Source organism: Agelaius phoeniceus, chromosome 1 (assembly GCF_051311805.1).
Source record: "Agelaius phoeniceus isolate bAgePho1 chromosome 1, bAgePho1.hap1, whole genome shotgun sequence".
Classification (NCBI taxonomy): domain Eukaryota; kingdom Metazoa; phylum Chordata; class Aves; order Passeriformes; family Icteridae; genus Agelaius; species Agelaius phoeniceus.
In genome coordinates, this window is record NC_135265.1 from 83,573,841 (window position 1) to 83,594,315 (window position 20,475).

At 38.3% G+C, this 20,475-nt stretch overlaps 1 protein-coding gene across 1 annotated transcript; it reads left to right on the forward strand.

Moving 5' to 3' along the window:
* Positions 1-26: 26 nt before the first annotated feature.
* NSUN2 (NOP2/Sun RNA methyltransferase 2) lies at positions 27-19,112 on the forward strand. Its single transcript, XM_054634469.2, has 19 exons — positions 27-251; positions 333-490; positions 664-768; positions 879-984; positions 1,593-1,664; positions 3,241-3,325; positions 4,116-4,308; positions 4,686-4,760; positions 5,859-5,989; positions 8,966-9,039; positions 12,040-12,170; positions 12,739-12,835; positions 13,953-14,128; positions 14,645-14,737; positions 15,130-15,265; positions 16,484-16,564; positions 16,786-16,924; positions 17,858-17,897; positions 18,544-19,112. The coding sequence occupies exons 1-19, from the start codon at positions 165-167 to the stop codon at positions 18,947-18,949; spliced, it is 2,385 nt and encodes a 794-aa protein (XP_054490444.2). The 5' UTR covers positions 27-164; the 3' UTR covers positions 18,950-19,112.
* Positions 19,113-20,475: the final 1,363 nt, after the last annotated feature.

Below are 20,475 nucleotides of genomic sequence, written 5' to 3' on the forward strand. Positions count from 1 at the left end.
GGGAAGCGGCGCCGGGGGAAGGCGGGCCCGCGCGTGCGTGCCGGGAGCACGCGGCAGCCGTGCGGTCTCTTTGGCCGGCCGGGAGCGGGACGGGAGCGGGGCGAGAGCGGCCGCTCTTCCTCACGGCGGGGCTGGTGGCGCGGCTCGGCCGCCGCCTGGCTGCCATGGGCCGCAGGGCGCGGGACCGCCGGCGGCAGCAGCAGCAGCGGCAGGAGCGGGGCGGCGGCGGCGGCGGCAGTGGGGACCAGGCGGTGAGAGCCGGGCCGGGGGAGGTGAAGCGGGGCGGGGAGCGCCGGGGCCTCCGGGCTGACGGCGGCGGCGCTTTTCTTCAGGGCTGGGCCGGCGGCTACCCCGAGATCGTGAAGGAAAACGAGCTATTCGAGCGGTACTACCGGGAGCTGGGCATCGTGCCCGCCGGAGAGTGGGACGCGTTCATGGCGGCGCTGCGGGAGCCGCTGCCCGCCACGCTGCGCATCACCGGCTACCGCAGGTATGGCTGGGGGGTCCCGCACCGCGGCTGCCAGAGCCGCTGGCACACGGGGAGGTGTCCCAGCCACGGCAGGGGGGTGGAGCTGCGCCATCCTTAGGGCTCCTTCCAACCCGGACCATGCTGTGATTCCGTGATTCTCCATCCGGTGTCCCTCCGGGTGTCTCTCCATGCAGCCACGCCAGAGAGATTCTCCACTGCTTGAAGGAAAAGTACTTCCGAGAGCTGCAGGACCTGGAGGTGGATGGCCAAAAAGTCGAGATGCCGCAGTCGCTGAGCTGGTGAGTGATCTGGTGGCGAGATCAGGCATTCTACATGGTTCCCTTCAACCAGCCTGGCTCATCCGTATATTTCTTCTGCCTCTATTCTTTTCCCGTCTCTTTTCCACCAGGTATCCTGAAGAATTAGCCTGGCACACTAACTTGAGTAGAAAAATCTTACGCAAGTCCCCACAACTGGAAAAGTTTCATCAGTTTCTGGTTAGCGAGACAGAATGTGTAAGTTTTGAATAGATCTTTATTTTTTTCTGGCATATCCTGAGCAATGTTTTATTGAAATACATCATGAAAGATGGAGACTCTACTTTTTCTTTCAGAATTTGAATAGCTCAGAAGAATCTGGATTTTGTGGTGCTGTTGGTAGTGGTGCATCTAATGATTCTGGTGCATAACTGCAGCTACAAATATTTGCCTAAACTAATTGCATTTTTTTGTTGTTGGTGAGGATGTTAAAATGAGTCCCTGGAAAATGATCAGTTGCTGTTAGAAACCAAATGTTTAGACCTGATAAAAAGTGCATGCATGGGCATGACAGCATTTAAGTGATGGATGTTTGTCACTTGATTCAAGTGATTTCTCCTCTCTTTTGAGTGGAAACTGCAGAATTAATACAATTGGAGTAAATACACAATTACTAGAAATTACAATTGGGTGAGATACTGTGATTTTTTTTTATTAAATTCTAGCAGAATTTAATCCTAAGTTTATAGCAGTGTGTTTCTGACTGCTTTCTTATTTTATTACCTAGCAATTTAAGAGTTTAATTGCAAAAGAAATGCATTCTTTCATGGAATGAAAACAGATTTAGTTTCTTTTTTCCTCTCAAGGGAAACATCAGTCGTCAGGAGGCTGTTAGTATGATCCCACCTCTGCTGCTTAATGTTAGCCCTCATCATAAGGTAAGTCTAGAATATAATGTGTGCTAAAGTTTGTTCCCTGAAATTAGCTTAATTGAGCTACAAATCATAAGAGCAGTATCATGGCTGATACTTGCTTCTGTTTTGTGTTGGTACATTTTATGCTTTCTGCACATCAACAGCAATGCTCAACTAATGTTCAGATCACAAAAACTTTATGAGAGGAACATCTCCTTTTTCAGCTGTGTGTAATACCCAGCAAAAAACACTTTGATTTTAGGCAATTGGATAGTCTTATTTCCAAAGTGTAAGTGTGTTTAGCTGCATCTGAGTTATGTATTCTTGTTGCAACCTGCTTATAAAGTAACTGTTTTTAACTTCCTCTCTCCATCACACTGTGAACAGATGTAGTTTTCAAGATGCAAGTGATAATATTCCCTACCTCATAGATTTCACTCCTCTATGCCCTTTGAAGGAGCTGAAAAATTCTACTCTATAAATAATCTGTTAGATGAAATATTTTGGGTGAGCTGAAACATGCTCTTGGTAGTGGCTAAACACTATAGGGTGCTAACTTTAACTGAAGTGTGTAAGGAATGCCCATGGTATTTTCTTAGGGCATGCCATAGGAATGAGGATATCTGGTAGCAAACTTTCTACTCTAACTTTGTGATGTTTTCATACTCTGTACTTGTTTGCAGACCGAATCTGTAAGGTGGCCTTACTCTCTTAATCTGTTAAATTAATGAGCTAGTTGCCTTTTTATCTCAAGCAGCCACATTGTGTTCTTCTTTCTTAAATTTTCATGCTGTATCTTAACTTTATCACTAACATGTGTTTTAAAGACTAGTTTGTACACAATTGTTTCTATATTAGCAGTTCTTAGCGTCTATGACTTTTCCCCTTTTTTTCTCCTACTTTTCACCCCAACCCAGTGTATTTTTATTTCTGTCTGGAGTTGAACACAGGGCGAACACATTCATCTTAATGTAAAACACAAATTGTGGGGATATTTTTGCACACACCTTACATTGTATATGATAAGCTAGCAGTATATAGGCTTTACATTGAACGTATAATTTGGGTGAGTATTGCAGCAGTTTCCAGAAATGTGTGTAAGATTTCATAAATCGGGCTAAGAATAGGTTCTTTATCGTCTCTTGTGCCAAAACAGCAAATGCTTAATGATGTAATGGTGCCCTGACTTGTCATTTAGGGCCTTTCATGGTCCTTAGTGCCTTAGTTTAGGAGCTGCTTGTTAGGACCAGAATTGCAGGTTATTTTGCTTAACCAGCATGTTCTGTATGTCACGTCTTCCACAAGGATAAAATTAATGATTGTCAAGCATTTCCATTTCATTTTTAATCTATTTTTCCCATTTAATTTTCCCCCACCATCAGTTTACTGGACAGTTTTAGAGTATGTTTAGAGTTTTGGAGTATATTTAGCCTTGTATATTTTTCATCATTTTTTGTACTTTGTTTTTTTCAAATTGGTGTTTAGAACAATCATAATTCTACATATTCAAAAATACTTAATTTAAACACGAACATAGTAAATTTCTCAAGCACTGAAAAAGTACAAAGCAGGAATTTTAAAAATTTTCTTATGTTTGTAGATTCTAGATATGTGTGCTGCTCCTGGATCTAAGACTGCCCAACTCATTGAAATGTTGCACGCAGACATGAATGTTCCTTTTCCTAGTAAGTCTGGAAAACTAAAAACTTGTGACTTGGAATTTCTGCTTTTTCTTGTAGTAGATTGTTTTAATGTCATGGATGAGTAACTGCATTTAACTACATACTGAATTCCCCAAGGGGTTGTTATGAGATTAAAGGCACCCATTTGAAACTTCAGGGACTTCCTTTGCTTGAAAAACAGACATGAATTATATGTATCTTTTCAGTTCAAATTACAGTACGTGTGATTAGAGCTTTATTTCTGTATATAAATCAGGTTTACTTAGTAGATGGCAGCTCATGAGCCTCTCTGCTTTCATGGTATCCTGCAAACACTGGATTAAGCTGCTTTAGACTTAAAGAAATTGTGATATTTATTGTTTTTGCAAGCTTCAGAATCTTGTTGTTTTTGTTTAGATGCTCACAGAAGATACTGCCCCTTGACACTGTAAAGTTGCAGAGAATGTGTGGATTCTTTCTGCATTGTATTGAAACTTTGCTGATGTAGAGATTGTCTTTGGTGACAGTGGAGGTTTTTTCTATTTTAGAGATTTTTCTTTAAGAAGTTGAAGGGGCCTTGGCTGTGTCTTACTGCCACAGGATGGGAGCTAAAACTGTTGAGACTGACACATCAGTTAACCTTCAATATGCTTTAAGTTATGCTCAGTAAGGGCTCCCCTGTTCATGGGCAGTCTTTTAAGTAAAAATCTTAAGGTGAAAGATTTACAGAAGTCTCAGAGATAAGGTAATAAACTATGTAAAATTATTTATCTGTTGAATAATAAAGCATTTTCCCCCTATTTTATGCTCCCAGGTGGTTTTGTAATTGCCAATGATGTTGACAACAAGCGCTGCTATTTGCTGGTTCATCAGGCTAAGAGATTAAACAGTCCGTGCATCATGGTGGTAAATCATGATGCCTCCAGCATTCCTAACCTTCAAATAGATGTTGATGGAAGAAAAGAGATCCTCTTCTATGACAGGATTTTATGTGATGTCCCCTGCAGGTACCTTGCATGTAAACTTGAATACATGGATTTTACTGTTTTAAGTGCAGTGCTAAATTTTTTATGTTACTGAGTTGTGCCTTTTGAGGAGGTTAGTGAATTAGGATTTATAGTTTGGAATGCCTTTTAAGTGTGGGGATACGGAATTGAGGTGAATTTTTTCATTCCAAGTGGTCCTTAAATTTGATCAGTTAAAGGGCTTCAAATTTTGACCTTATGTTCAGGTCACTGAAATACAAAGGCAGTGAGAAACAGAACAGTGTAGGAGAACTAGTTACAAGGGAGAGGGATTGCTATTATTGTGCTGCTGTAAATGACTTTGATATGGAAAGAGTCTTACACACAAATAATACAAATCTCTTTGACCTCTGTTGCAGTGGAGATGGAACCATGAGGAAAAACATTGATGTATGGAAGAAGTGGACAACACAAAACAGTTTGCAGCTCCATGGGTAAAAATGCTTATTGCACATCTGCACTTCTTTCATTTTTCTCTCCTTTTTCTATATCTTTAACATCTGCATGCATTCACATGTTAATATATGACAAAGTAGAGACTAGGAAGAGTCATTTTTCTCTCAAATCAAGAGCTTTGTACTTTTGAGAGGAAGTGTAGGGTTTCAGATGTGAGGAGGAAAGCATGTGATTCTAAATTGCTTGTATTGTTATGAATAGCTGTCATGGAAATATTAATTTAATTGATTTAGACAGGATAGCTAATAAAATGGAACAAATCACTTGGTTGGGATTCTTAGCATTTAGGGCAGGTAAAATACTGCTGGAAAATACAGAAAGTCATAAAATTTATTAGTGATATTTCAGAGTCTTTAGGATCCTAGAGATCATACACAAATTCAGTTACCTGAGATGGATTTATGTAAACTGATGGTGAATGAGTATTTAGCCTAGTTCAGGCACACGGTAAAATGTAGTGATTGAAAAGATAACAAAACTCAGAACATTTTACTGTGTATTTTTAACAAGCTGGGGATACTACTGGTTAGTGTGACTCAGCTGACCTATGACTTCTTGGCAACTCATTAATTATTGCAGGTCTCATTTTGGTTGGAAGTATGCAGGTAGGGTCTAAATCATGGTTCAGCTCAGCGATACCTTTCTCAGAAGGCCACTGCTATGTTATCCATAATATTGTAATATTATTGTAAGCTATGTTGTCCATAATACTTGTAATAGTCAGATTACTCCTCATTTTAACTGGATTTCTGAGAAGTCATATTTTTGGTGTTATTTTTCTAGAGTTCTCCATAATAAAACCAATTGGGCACTAGAAAGAAAAAAATATGTTCAAAGTTATGCTGTGTTAGTGTTAATATTGCTAATTGTTGCTTTAATGTAATAGGTGTCATTGTGAGTGTGTCTGCAGTATAGAGTGCACTAAGCTTAGTTCAGCACTGACTATAATTTGTGTACTTCTGGCAGCTGTAGACCTCCCCAAGTGCTGGCTTAGTCCATGGAGAGTTGTGTGTCTGCAGTAAAGCTGTTTGTGTGTTTCTGAATGATAGCTGGCTAGACCAAGGGTGTTCTGTTAGTTTGCAGTTGAGAATTGCAACCCGTGGCGTTGAGCAGCTGGCAGAAGGCGGGAGAATGGTGTATTCCACGTGTTCCTTGAATCCCATAGAAAATGAAGCTGTGATCGCATCTCTGCTGGAAAAGAGTCAAGGTGAGAATGTAAGCTTGAACAGAGTGGGAAACTTCTTTTTTATTTTTTTTCTCCTCAGCCCAAAAAAGGCTATGCATATGATGGTTCTAGTGATAATCTTAGTGTGGGTAATATGCTGCTACTTTGCACAACTGTGGAAATCTTTTTGTACCAATAGTATTTCTATGAACGGTCTTCTTAAATGGGAGTGAATCAGCTGCAAATACAATACCTGAAGAGTTGTGTTAATGATACAGAAGGCTCTTAGATCAGTGGTATTCTGTCTTTGTTATCTGGCTCCCACTAACTGCTTTCACTGGTTGGAATCCATGTCTGACATCTGTAATTCCTTTGGAAAACCCAGTGTGGAACATTGCTGCTGTGCACTACAGGAGTAAAAAGCCTGGGGTGTAGTTAAGCAGTTAGAGCGAAGTAATTGTACACCAGTAGGTGGGAGTCACTGATACCTTTAGCATCCTTTGCCCCACATTGTGACATGCTTGGATTTTTAATGTGTTTAAACTCACAGGGGTTTTTTGCATTTTTGGCTTGAATGTGAAGGCTGAGGTTACAAGAGGTGGAAAAACTGAGACAAACTGGGAAGCTGCACTGCATCACTTTGTGATAGCAGGGTTCAGTAGCCCATTTAGTAGCTGGTGTATACTGTTTTTTTCTGAATCAATAACCTGAAATTTGGAAACATCTAATTGATTTGGCATGGAAAGTTCCGCAGACTTTTTAAAGTTGAGTCTTTTACAGAGCAGAAGCAGCTCTATTGCTCCTGGAGCTGCACTTACTCTGGAAGTTGGTAGCTTGTTTTGTGTAATGTTTGCTTTGTGCCAGTAGCTATTCTGGCCCCAAATTATGCATGAAATTTCATTGTCTTAGAAACAGCACTTTAGCTAAAGTGCTTGCAGGTTAATTAGGAATTGTCTATGTAATTTCTACTCCCACTCTTCTGTGCACTGGGGCAGCTTCATCTTATGTCCTGTGTGCAGCTTTGATCACTTTGACATAAGAAAATTATTAAACTATTAGAAAGCATGCAAAGGAGGGCAGCAAAGATGATAAAGGGTCTACAGGAAAAGCCTGATGACGAGTGGCTGGAGGAGACTGAGGGGAGACCTCATTGCAGTCTGAAACTTCCTTGTGAAGGGAAGAGGAAGGGTAGGTGACCAGTGACAGGACCCATGGGAATGGCCTGAAGCACTGTCAGGGGAGGCTTAGATTGGATTACAGGCAAAGTTTTCTCACCCAGAGGGTGGTTGGGCACTGGAACGGGCTCCCCAGGGGAGTTGTCACAGCTCAACAGAGTTCCAGAAGTGTTTGGACAATGCTCTCAGGCACAGGGTGTGACTCTTGGGGTGTCCTGCAGAGGGCCTGAGTTGAACTGAATGATCTTGGTGGGTCCATTTCAACTCAGCTTATTCTGTGAAAGGACATTTTTATTTAGAAGTAGTTTCTTTGGTAATCAAAGACACGTTTCCAGGATATTACAGTATGCTTGGCTTATTGAAGGTCATAGTAAGCAAGCATTAATTTTAACAGTGACAAGATTGGAAAGCATTAAGATCTAGTTGGGATAAGAACTCAAAAGCAGTAGGATGTGGAGGCCAGCAATTGCAGCACCTGGGGGAAATTCAGTGCTTTGAAGGAAGGACGGGCTATGATGTTCAGATCTAGACTCTGCCCAGTGTAGGTATTTTGAGGCATACTTGGAGGCAGTGATGTGTCCCAGCAAGTGAATGTTATCCTTGGAACTTGAACACAGGTGTAGCTTAAGAAGGCAGTAGTAAAGAGGCAGTGCAGTGGTCTGCAAGGGGCATTGTACCTCAAGAATTAGTTCAGGTCAGTCCAGAAGGTTTGTTGGTAGTTCTAGCAGTGTTACCTTGCTGAAGCAGATGGGTGAAGGAGGTGAGAGATTGCTCTTCCCTTAGGCATGAGGGAGTAGGGAGAAGGCCTTTTTGTACCATGTAGCAACTATTGGAAACTGTAACGCTTCTGACAGACTCTTCAGTGCCTGATAAGTCTGATGGAGTCTCCAGACATCAACTGAAGTCGTGCTGTAGGGAGGCAGGAGTATTCAAAGGATGGATACAAAACATCAAGTGTAATCACATTTGAGATGTCATTTTTGAATTTTTCTATGAATTCATCTATCTCCTTTTCATTTATTTAAAAGACTTACTTAAGCTGTCACTGTAAGAGTAAATGGTTATAGTCATGTAGGACAGGTTGCTAAATTGTGTACAACATGAGGAAAAACATACCTGACTGTTAAATATCTTAAGTATTTAGAATCACAGAGAAGCAATGTTAAAAGTTATTATTTTCTAGGGAGATCACCTATTTAAGCAGTAAATTTTTATATAATTCCTTCTGGACTTTGGGCAGCTTGAAGATTTTATTCAGTAAATTAAGCTGTTGATGTTTCTTGTAGTAATTTTATATATTTTAGGCACATAGTCTTTTGTCATGTTAGTGTTAAACAGTTTGGAATTTTCCATTCCGTTTTAAAAATAACATTCTCTTTCCGCTCTCATTGGAATATATTGGAATTGTAAGTCCTTGAAGTTAGAATATTGTAGGCATTTCAGAAGGCTTAGTTATACTAAAAGTTATTCCCTGAAAAATACTTAATCAGTGTAGTAAATCCAAATGCTGAGTAAATGAGAATAAGAACTTCAATGATTCCTTTGCTTAGAACACTGATGTTTAATGATACAGGTTGTAGAGTATTTCTCTGCAACTGCTACAAAAATATCTAACCATTATATTTTGGGTAATTTATGGTTACATCTTATGTAGTTATTATTAACAGTTCTTCTCACCTTCTTTGTTAATGTAAGTGGTATAGCATTTTATTTCTTGAAAGTTTTAAAAGGTACTATTCGTAAAATGGCTTAAAACTTTAGGGAGACCTATTTTTATAAAAGTCAATTGGCAACATAACTCTTAAATTCTGTTTTCAAAACGTTTATGTTCTTGGGATTTTAGGTGCCTTAGAACTCGCTGATGTCTCTTCTGAGTTACCAGGTTTGAAGAGGATGCCAGGAATTACAAAATGGAAGGTACTTAACCTGATATTTTTGTTAAGTTCTTGGTAGTAGAGTGTTAAATTAGGGAAATTCTGAAGTGTAACATGTCACAAAATTAGGTTGAGCTGCATTAATGGCAGAGATTTGATGTTTAGGGGAGAGAGCTAAGCTGAAAGTCTTTGCAAGGGTAGGTTCTTTTCTCCTCATCTGCTCTCCCCTTATCTCTAGGTTTCTTTCCTCTGTCTCCTATATTTTCTTGCTACAATTCCCTACTGTGTTGTGTGTGTGTGGCCTGTAGATGGCAACATAATTTCAGCCACTTTTAATGTTAGCCATCCCTCTCTGTCTTCAGGGTCCGTGAATGTTAGATTCTGCAGTGCTTCAGCTGATCCATTTCTTTCATTTGGAGTAAAAGCTGTGAAACTGTTTCTGCAAATAAGCTGTAAAACCTGCAGTGATGGAACTAATTCTAGAATAGTAAGAGCATCCTGTATTTTGTTCCAGGCCTTAAATTATTTCAGTTTTGGAAACAAACTAATAGGGAGGGGCAAAAAACCCAAAGCTGCTTTAGCTTCCTGTCAAGAGTATAGTCAAGAAAAGTAGAAGCCATCCTGGTAGTGGGGAAAGATACTGATTAAATTTTAGTTATGAGTGTGTGCCTTTGCAATACCATTGGGTCTTCTGTCTTACCATCTCACTAGTCTCTTGCAATGCCAGGTAGGTTAATGCCTGTGTACAGGCTAATGAACAAGATCCAGGAAATAAAGATTTGTATATGTTCTGCAGCTGCACTGGAAATGCAGCTTAGAAACTAGCTGATTTCTTTCTTCTTACAGTTTCTAAAGTTTACCCTGTATACTTGTACTTGAAGAATAAATGTAATGCATAACTGTGGCTCTGTGATCTTAATTTTACCTTTTTTTGGTACTCCATAAAGGCACTATATATATATTTATATAATGATCACTAAGGGTATTTTCTATTCCCTGTAGCATCTATTCTCTGTTTGCAGTTGAAATATAAATCTCCGTAATAGGTTTTAAAAACTAGTCTGATAAAATGTGTTGAAAGTTTGCCAGACTTTCTTCAGACCTGATTTGCTGCTACTGTATATTTTCATGCCTCACTGGCAAGGATGTCACTATGGATGTATTTACTTAATTTGGTGCTCTTTTTACTTGGTGTAGTCTTTTGTTCCCTGGTGCAGCATTTTTTTTCTAGGAGCTCTGTGATTGATTGCATTGAGTATTCCTGAACATCAGTTGACTGTAAATCTCTGGAAACAGCAAAATCAGAAATAAGGTTTTGTTCAAGGGACACTTGGGTGCTTGGAAATACCATTCAGTGCTCCCTCCTTAAGCCAGACGATGAATGAACTCCAGTGAATTATTTTGGGCTTGAAGGAAGACACCTTTTTAACTGTGGATTTGGTCATCTGTTCCTGCAACACTTTTACTCTTCCTTCTGCTCTAATAGGTGATCAGTAAAATATGCAATAGAGAAGAGTTCAGAGTGTTCTTTGGTGCTTTGTCATTCTACCAGTCACACCAACTTACTAGTTAGGCTGGCAAACCAAAACTGAACAGCACAGGACTGATATGCAGTTTTTCCGGTAAAACCAGAATAGTTTTTTTTTAGACTTTGGTTATTTATCGGTCCTGTTGTTGGTTTTTCTCAATCTTGAGTTGTGACTTCCAAAGAAGAGCAAGTCAGAAGTACAGTCTGTCTTGTCTCCTTCTAGCACTATGAAATGTAGCATATTTTGACTTGAAAAACTAATTCTGAAAGTACAGTAATTTCTATTTCAGGAAATGTAGAAAGGCACAAGGTGTGATCTGATCAGTGTCTGAGAAGTGCCAGACTTCATGATGCTGAAATCTGCATTCCAAAGTTCTTAGTGAAATTGTAGTCTAGATAAATGTTTCATTTCAGTTTCCACTAGAGCACTTGATTAAACTTTCAAGACAATCACAGTGAGATGCATGAAACTGCTTCACCATATGTGCCAGTCCTGAAGTTGCCATCACTGCAACTGCTTTACTTTGTTGCCTTCACAACAAAAATGTGATTAATTTATTTCAGTGATTAATTTTATGCATTTGTCTTGTGCATCCCCATTTGGGACCCTTCTTACAGCTTTAGCATCCAGTACAAAAACAGGCATCTAGAGCTCTGAAGTCAAATTTTCCCTGGCTTATTTTTTCACTTTGGTATCCTTGCTTGAAGAACATTCAGAATGCCTTCCTGTAAGAGTTGTGGCTCTAACCTTCTGCTTGTATCTTAAGAGTCCATCAAAAGCTTTGATCCTTAGCCAGGCTGAGGTGATGTTATGTCTACACAGTGTCTTAGAGCAGATCTGTGGATAAGTTTTGAGTTCTAAGTAAAGGTACAGGTGCTAGAAAATTCATGGGGATGTTTCTTCAGCAGCTCTCCACTAAAACATCTTTGCCAGTGACTTGTATATGCCTGTGTCATGCAGCTTTCTACCTACCAAACTGTTGTGTTGCACTCCTGTATATTTATTACGTAATGAAATTGGGATTCTTCAGATTTGATCTTTACTAGACTGCAGTAGCTCTTTTCCCTTGTATACTGCTTGGAAGCTGCCTATAACACAATGCTTCACAGCCAGTCTCATGGGAAAAAAGGAACAGTGTGTCTTAAATCTCATGGCTCACTGATCTTACATATTTCACCACTGTCCTTCCACTGGATGTTGGTGGTTCACATGTTTTAGCAGGTTAACAGAGATCTTTGTAGTTGATTCAGCATCAATCTGCACTTTGACTGTAGGCTTTTTTTTTTTTGAAGCATATGAAGTGGAGCAAAGAGCTGCAGCTGGCAAGAATCTCCTACTCTGAAGCACACACGTACAATGCACAAAGAAACAATACACTTTAAAGAACTTAATTTTCTGTACCAGAGAATAACTTCTTTATTTGGTGTCAGAACCTTGGTTTGCAAGTATTTTAATTAAAACTTGTAAAATGGTGACCTATATTCTTCACTGAATTTATATTTATCCCTTTGAAGGTGATGCTGAAAGATGGACAGTGGTTTGAGGAGTGGAAAGATGTGCCTTCAAATAGACAAACACAAATACGTCCTACTATGTTTCCAGTGAAAGATGAAGAGAAGCTAAAGGCAATGAATCTGGAGCGCTGGTAAGTTTCCCCAGAGTAAATCTTAGGAAGATTTGATGTAACATTTACAGTTGTGAGTAAATTATAATTAGGTCAGATTAAGAATGTGTAGGTTTGAGTATATTTTGATGGCTTCATATGTAATGGCAGTGCACAATATTGTAACTCAGGAGAAATTACTGCAAGCTGCGTAAGAGAAATAAGTGCTCGCATGAAAAGGTCAAATTCTTTGCATCCAATAGAGATAAACAGTCAAAATTACTGAAAAAGTATGCAAAACTTTAACATATTGACAGTGTGACTTACTTGCTTTTAAAGACCTTCCACAGCTATTCTAAAAATATTGTTTAGAAATGAGTCATTAAAGCTCAAGTGTGAACAGTGAATGAATGTGTTGCGTTGATGCAAGTAATTTTGCCACAATGCTCTATTTAGATCCTGTTTCTAGTTTGGTAAATTAAATCTGCACAATCCTACTAGGAATACTTACCTTATCCTGAAAGTAAGTATAAATGTGAGCCTTCTAGTGTTTTGCGATTATGAATGCAGTGATGAATGTGCTGCAACATTTTTTTTATTTTCTCTCTAGTCTTAGGATATTGCCACATCACCAGAACACAGGTGGCTTCTTTGTGGCTGTCTTAATAAAAAAGTCTCCAATGCCATGGAATAAACGTCAGCCTAAGGTAACTTCCTTTAAATTATCTAAAATGTAAATTGCTAATAATGTTTCAGGCTTTGTTTTTGAGTTTGCACATAATAGAAGACAAACTACAACTGTTCTCTATCTGCCCTTCAGTTATAGTTCAGTGTGTCAATTTAAAATAAATTCCTAAATCCATGAAGTACTGAAGAAGTACTTATGAAAAAACCATGAAAACTTTTAAAATAGAAAAAAAAAAAGAAAAGAAAGGGGATTTTGAAATAGTAGTTAAATAACAAGCTAAATCTTGACCCTAAAATTAAGGCTTTGGAAGAATTATAGAAGAAGATTATATCGGATAGCTAAAGCTGTCACTTCCTTCAGCTGTGTGTGGTCCCCTGCTAAAAGGCTTTTTTCTGCTGTGTTGTAAGCTAATTCTGATGTCAGTTTATCTCACTCTGTGGCTGGTTGCTCACGAGTGATTCACTAGCAGATTAGCAGATCAGCAGCACAGGGAATGGATGTAAAACTGTTTGGAGCAGCAGCTTCAGCCATCTGACTTTAATCCATTTGTAGTCAATTGTCTTTAAAACCCTGTCAACAGGGTTTTAAGTTGATGTGATTTATTTGATCTCTTAGATTGTCATGTCTGTGAGAACTTATGTTGTGAATCCCTTTTAGGTGTTTATTTGATTTGCTTCATTAGAACAACTTATGAGTAAAATGTATGTGGCAATAGGGAAGCAGCATTTATTCAGAAGTAAGCACCCTCCAAATAGTTTTATGATGTTCTAAGTTAAAACATCGTAGCACTCTAACAGAAGGTGTGCAGCAGCTGGATGCATGTGTCATTTTGAGTGTTGGGAGGAAAACAGCAGATCCTGTTTTAAAAATCTGAGGGCTTGAACGTGATTTTGTAGATGGTACAGAAATAGCTTTCTTGGACAATTGGTGTGAAACTGTCCAGATCAGTAGTGGAGGTAAATGCAATTTATAGTGGTATCTTGATCTAGTAATCAGATTAACTCCCTGAATGGATCTGTTTAAGCACTTGCATACAAATTGACAGGAATTAAGCACATACAAAGAGAACATAGGTGCCTTCTGTTACAAGCTGGATACTACTTTTGCTTTTTTGAAAATACTGTAATTTGAAATAGGTTCATCAGAAATTACCACAAAGAACAGGAGATACTGAAGTGACAGCAGCTAATTCAGGTAATGGTTCTGACTGTATTATTGAAGAACCAACACTTGCTGAAAATGAAGAGTCTAAGAAAATGCAAGAATTGCAGAATTTGGACACGGAGCAGAGTAAAAAGGAAGGAGTATGCGGGTAAGGACCATGTCTAAGTATTTGCCCTGTGACAGGTCTGCAATTCCTGAGTATTCTGTAGTTCTTTTGTAATTTAGAAGTTAATAAAAAAAATTAATGAATTCATTCAGTTGTCTTGCATTTCCAAGTTTTCTGTCTTGTCTGTGATCCATTCAGCAAGTTTGGAAAATAACCAGTTTTCTTATTAGCATTTGATAAGTCTGTTAATACTTTCTTCTCTGTTAAGGGAAAAAATACTTTCAGAAGTTGGAAGATCTGTATTGCCTTCACAATCATTCCATCAGAAATCTCTGTTTACTTGTTTTTGTGAACTCTGTTTCCAAGCACTGCTTGACTTCCTTATTTTAACAAGTTAAACTGTGTGTAGTGTTAGTCAAGCACAAGAAAATGCCAATATTCTCTTTGGCATACTGTTTTTACAATAAGCCAAGCGTTGACTAAATGAACTGAATATACTGATTTTAAAGCAAGTGAAATTTTAGTGAAATTTACAATGCAATGTTATTTCCTTTTTAGACCTCCACCATCTAAAAAAATGAAGTTGTTTGGTTTTAAAGAAGACCCCTTTGTGTTTCTCCCTGAAGATGATCCATTGTTCATTCCTATCCAGTAAGAAAAAAGATGTGTCTGTTTTGGCAGTATGATTCCCATTAGTTCAGGGATGTTAGTAGTTCAAGTTTGGCTCATTACAAAGGATGAGTCTTGTTGGTCTTGCATAACAGCTTTTGCCTGACTTTGCACCAGGGCCCCCTCTCCTCAACACTTAAATACTTATATGAAAATAGCCAACTAGAGTTTGCACTGGAAATTTTCCAGTGTGTCTCAGTGTCTATAACAGCTTGTCTTTTCTGATGTCATGCAGCTTAGAAAATCTAATCTTTGTGTTCTGAAGCCAAAGTGCTAAGTGCTTGCAGAGATAGCTGGAGGAAATGGGCTAAACCATGCATTTTGAGGATGTGATTTTATTGCTCAGTTAATCAAAACAAGTATTATGGCCACAGGAAGTTTTATGCATTGGACCCATCATTTCCCAAGATGAATTTACTGACTCGGACTCAAGAAGGAAAAAAGAGGCAGCTGTACATGGTTTCTAAGGAGCTAAGGAATGTGCTTCTGAACAATAGTGAGAAGATGAAGGTATGGTTCACAAGCATCAGTGTATATCTCCTTGGACTTGCCAAGTGTACTGTTTACATAAAGGATTAGCCCTCTGACAGGCTGTATTTTTTTTTAAGTCTAGATTAATGTTTCCTCTCTGTCCCTCCTGTGGTAGAGATGAAAAGTTGACTCTGAGAGGAAAATAACATTCTCTGAGATGAAAATCAGTACATATTGGGTGGATGAAAGAGAACTTAAAAGTAGAGAGAGGGAATATATAAGTTGTGTGTGTGCCAACATTTCTATGTAATCTTCAGGTAACTTTACATGTTTACATGGACAATGTTGTATTTATCACCCCCTTAATTATGAAGGTATTAAGAGCTTTGAAAGCCAACCAAAAAGATAAGTTCAGCTGAGTTATGTACTGGCTGTATTACACAGGGATATTGTTTCAAAGTAATTTTAACAATTAAACATTTTGAAAGTTCATTAAGCTGAGTGAAAATGGGATAATAAGTAGTTTTTGTGAATAGAGGGAGGTTTTTTTTATGATTCCCTGTGGAAAATGTCTTGCAAATCCTAAAGATTTGTCTCAAAAGTCATTGTGTAATTTAGGTTGGAATGAGGTTATGTAGTCCAGCTTCCTTCCTACATCAAACAGAGCTGACTTCAAAGCTAGATCAGATACATTCTGGGGACTCATCCAGTCAAGTCTTGAAAATTTTTGAGGATATTCAGTACATCTTTGCAACAGATTTTTGAGATGGGTAAACAATTATTCTTTTATCCCTATGCAGGAAATGGCTACATAACTGACAAAATTTTAAGAAACTCTTGCATTATATTAGGTAGTGAGGCTTTGAGTACCACAAAGGATGGATAGTGTCCAAATAGTGTCCAGCTTGTGTATTTTTTAAATCCTGTCCTTGACTGACTTTCCCAGAATCACACAGAAAATTCTTACTCAAACTAAAATTAAAATTAGATATTAGTAGTTTGTTGCCCTCTTTTTAAAACGGCCACTTCCTCACACTGTTCAGTTTTCAATATAGAAAGGAGTAAAAGGCATTTTATGTTGAGGGAGTGCCACATTTTTGTAGCAGGAGTTCCTTTTTCCCTTGAATAAGTTTTCACATTAATTCAGTATTCAGTGCAAATGAACTTTTAGTTGAAGAGTTGAGGAACAAACAAGTTCAGAGTGGTAATTTAGAATTTATGCTCCCTACTGATGTTTATTGGCTTTGCTGTTTGCAGGTTATCAACACAGGGATAAAAGTCTGGTCTCGCAACAGTGATGGTGAACAGTTTGGATGTGCATTCAGATTAGCACAAGAGGTAATTGCATAGCACTGTGTTCTCAAAGGAGATACTTTGGTTTCCTCGAGAGCCTCATAAGACAGCTGGCATTAACTTTGTCAGATTAATGGTAATTGACATTTTCAGTATGGTTTAAAATTTTTTTTCTGGTATTAGGTAAAGTGCATACTGTTTTTGACATTTTTCATTGAGAAATCAGTGGTTAAATTTTGAAACAATTGTCTTTATTTATTAAACAGGGAATTTATACTCTGTACCCATTCATTCATGCAAGGATTGTAAATGTCTGCATAGAAGATGTCAAAATTCTTCTAACCCAGGAAAATCCATTCTTAAGTAAATTTAGCAGTGAAACACAGAAGAAAGTCAAAGATATGGGTAAGCCTGCTAATTTTGCTGTCACAAAATGACAAAATTATTATTCTTCTTTGCACAGAAGGCTATAAAATCCTGTAGCATAAACTGTGTTTGCTAAAAATTTGGACTAAATTTATCTTAAAGGTACTTGTTAGGTGAGTAAGCATTACTGAAAGCCAGTGTGCTGCTAGAAATTGTAGTCCTTTCTGATTGCAGCCTCTAAGGTTTTTGAGCTTTAGATTACAGAAGAGTTGCCAAACCTATGACTTCTGCAAAGTAGTGCTGTGGGACAGCATTTAAAATATCTGATGAACAAAGATTTTATATGTGCTTCTGGTTTTCGTGCTTGTTAATGCTTCAGTTGAAACTGTTTGTCATCTGCAATTGGTTGTCATGACCTTATGTATCAAATACAGTTACTCAGATTTGATTTTCTTATATATGGGGAGCGATGTCTACTCATATTAAACTTTTAATTTCCTCTACACTGAATGCTTAAAGATATGAAATTTGGTTTTCAGCCTTTTGTTATTGTTTTATTTCCAATTCATTGCTGATCCTTGTAGTTCCACGTTTGATGAGACAAAATGGGAAGAAAAAATGTTCTGAAGTTTGGTCTGGCATACTCTTATGTTCATTTTAATTAATTAAAAGTTTTTTGCTAGATTCACTGAGCAACTTAATCCGCTGTGTGGATTTTGTATTTTAATTTGTTTGTTTGAGATTTTGGAGGAGCCAGTGTTGGCAATTGCATCTGTGACTATGTAAATACTTTGGTTTGAAAAAAAAGGGAATAAAATCTGGTATTGTCTATAGTTCAGTGTACTGATGTGGATAACTGCTAACCATGTCATGCTGTGTTTGTCTAAAAACTTGTTTTCTTGAATATTTCCAGATTACAATCACTGTATCATTGTAGCAAGTAACACATCTGTTTTGTTTTGTTCCCTGTAGCAATGGGAAGTATAGTTCTGAAGTACGACCCAGACCCTGAGTAAGTAGATGTGTTGCTTTCCATTATGCACTCCTAAGACCTGGACAACAATTTATTTTCACTCAGCAAAAACAGAAGTAGAGGCATAGAGATGCAGTGAGGGAAACAGTAAAGCCATAGAGGATACAGAGAATAAGACAGGAAAAGAAGCTGTCTTGTCTGTGAATTCTTAAAAAAAAGCATAGAATTTGGCTTCATAAAGAAGAGCTGGTAGTTGTGCCAGTGATCAACAGATCTGCAGAATCTGCATGTGATTTCTTTGTTTGTTTCCCTGTAAAGTCCAGCATTTGGAATGGAAAAAGTTACTTCTTATTGTTCCTTTTTGTGGACAAAACTCTCAAGAATTTTCTAAATGTAAACTTTCATTTTGCTGTTCCTTGTAATAGTTTTCAACCCTGAGCCACAAAATTATTTTGCTTGCTGCAAAAACTTAATAGCATTGAGTTTCTGGGTTTTTGGCTTGCCTGCTTGCTTGTAGACAAGCAGGTGTCTGTGTAGGTGTTGAAGTTAAGAACAATGTACTTTCATCTTCTGTGAATAGTTACAAAATGCATTCAGTGTTAGGACTGAATTGGTGTATGGCTATAAAATGAAGTTTTGAAGATGAACTTTCTCATAATTGACTGAATTAACTGCTTGTTTGTAGAAAACCTCATGATCTTCAGTGTCCAATAGTGCTGTGTGGTTGGCAAGGGAAGACGTCACTGCGTGCCTTTGTGCCCAAGAATGAGAGACTTCATTACCTGAGGATGATGGGAGTTGAAGTGTTTAAAGCAAAGAGGAAAGAGGAGGACTTGGAAGACAAAACTGAGGAAGGAGTTCAACACAGACTGCTGCATACAGAGGAAACAATGGATGTGGAAGATAAAGAACATGATTTAGTACCAAAAATGGAAGCAGAAACAGGTGAAAAGTCTTCCCAGAGTCCTGTCAAAAGCAGTGCTATGGAAATAGAAAATAAAATTGAGGATTTAGATCAATCTAGTAAAAATGCCAACACTCATGTAAGCCAGGAAGGCAAAGACACGGATGCGAGTAATGTGAAAGATTAGGTTTCTTTCTGTATTACTTGGCAGCTTCCATGAGGCTCACATCCAGACTTTTGCTTTTAGCATGAAACTGTATTTTAAAATTTGGTCAGAATGGGATGTTCTTCTTTTAAAGTTGCACCTATTTTATATTTTAAATGAAAGCTATAAAGAAATTTCTCTTCAAGTGTGTCTTCTTTTCACCATTTAAAATTCCTTTTTATTGGTGGGTTTGTGTGTCTGTTGCTGGCAACAGACCAGGCACCAGTAAGATCTCAAGCCCGTATTTTTAGTGGAACAGTGGTATGCACAAATGCACTGCACATGTGTGTAACTGGTCAAAAAGTCCTTCAGAAGAAAAACCTGGGGTTCCATTCAAAGCACATAGATTCCAAAAACATTTTGTCTCCTACGATTGCTTATCCCACCTACCACCCAATATGGTTACTGTTGATAACTGCAGGTTCTTTAAAGGGTAAGAGAATCAGTGTATCCATACAAGGGCACATACAGGATATCTGACTGACAACCTGGTGCATGGTTATTCAGAAGAAAACCACATCCAGCATCCTGGGAAAAAAAAAGCAGAATGCACTTTATCAGAGACTGATGTCTGAGGTTCTTCTTCAGAGTGATTAATATTGCTTGAGAGACCCAGGCAGTAAATATTGTTAGCTAGACCTTCAGGTGTGCTGAGTGTGCCTGGGAAGAGTCTGTGACCATCACTGAAATCTGCTGTGGTCATCTGTTCCTCCGTCAGTTCTTCAAGTGGCAGTCATCTCTAATTTTTGTAAGATAATTTGTTTATAGCTGAAATAATAGTTTAAAAGAAAAAGCATAGTGGTATATATGTTTTTGTATAGATGTTTAAAAGGTTATTTAGGTCTAGAAGGGTAATTTATTTAATCTGACTTTAAAAAAAGTTGGCTACCTCAGAGACTTGGAATATAAATTCTGTCCTTTGTGGCTTAGTTTCAGCAGTACTCTGTACTTCTGTCAAGTTGGTCTGAAAGGAAAATGACCAGCAGTATGAGGTATTGTCCTCTAGGACCATAGTGATGCAGATACTTGTTAGGCTTGTCAAGCAGAATTTTACCATGTCTGTTTTTATTGATGAAGTCTTATGCGGCTTGGATCATTTGCTGTACCTTGCTACAACAGACTTTTTGATGTCTGCCCTTGAACTACTTCATCAAAGGGAGAATTCTTGAGGGACAGACATAAAAGTGAAATAATGCCATGTCCTCTGATGAGATATTAGTCTCATGCAGTGAGGAACCATTGACAGGACTCATTTTCCTCTTGAGAGTCCATAAAATAGGTTAATAAAAAATCAGTTCTTGCCCTTGTATTTTGCCAAGGTTTGAGTTTGTTATTTGAGTAGAGAGCTGTGATGGGACAGCTTCTGTTCTGGCAGCTCCTTAGGCTGATGAGCAGCATAGCAGAATTTTCTTTTGAGCAGAGATGTGTGCAAAGTATATTTTTAATCCTTAAAGTATATGAGGAAAAAGATTTTGCAACTTGAAACTTCAAGCATATTTTCATATCTT

What these genes read in the sequence shown, in the direction of transcription:
- NSUN2 (XM_054634469.2), top strand. Translation starts at nt 165, where the DNA reads ATGGGCCGCAGGGCGCGGGACCGCCGGCGGCAGCAGCAGCAGCGGCAG. An exon ending in AAAAAGGAAGGAGTATGCGG is followed by an intron (nt 14,129 to 14,644) that starts GTAAGGACCATG and finishes TTTCCTTTTTAG; the next exon opens with ACCTCCACCATCTAAAAAAA. An exon ending in CCATTGTTCATTCCTATCCA is followed by an intron (nt 14,738 to 15,129) that starts GTAAGAAAAAAG and finishes TTATGGCCACAG; the next exon opens with GAAGTTTTATGCATTGGACC.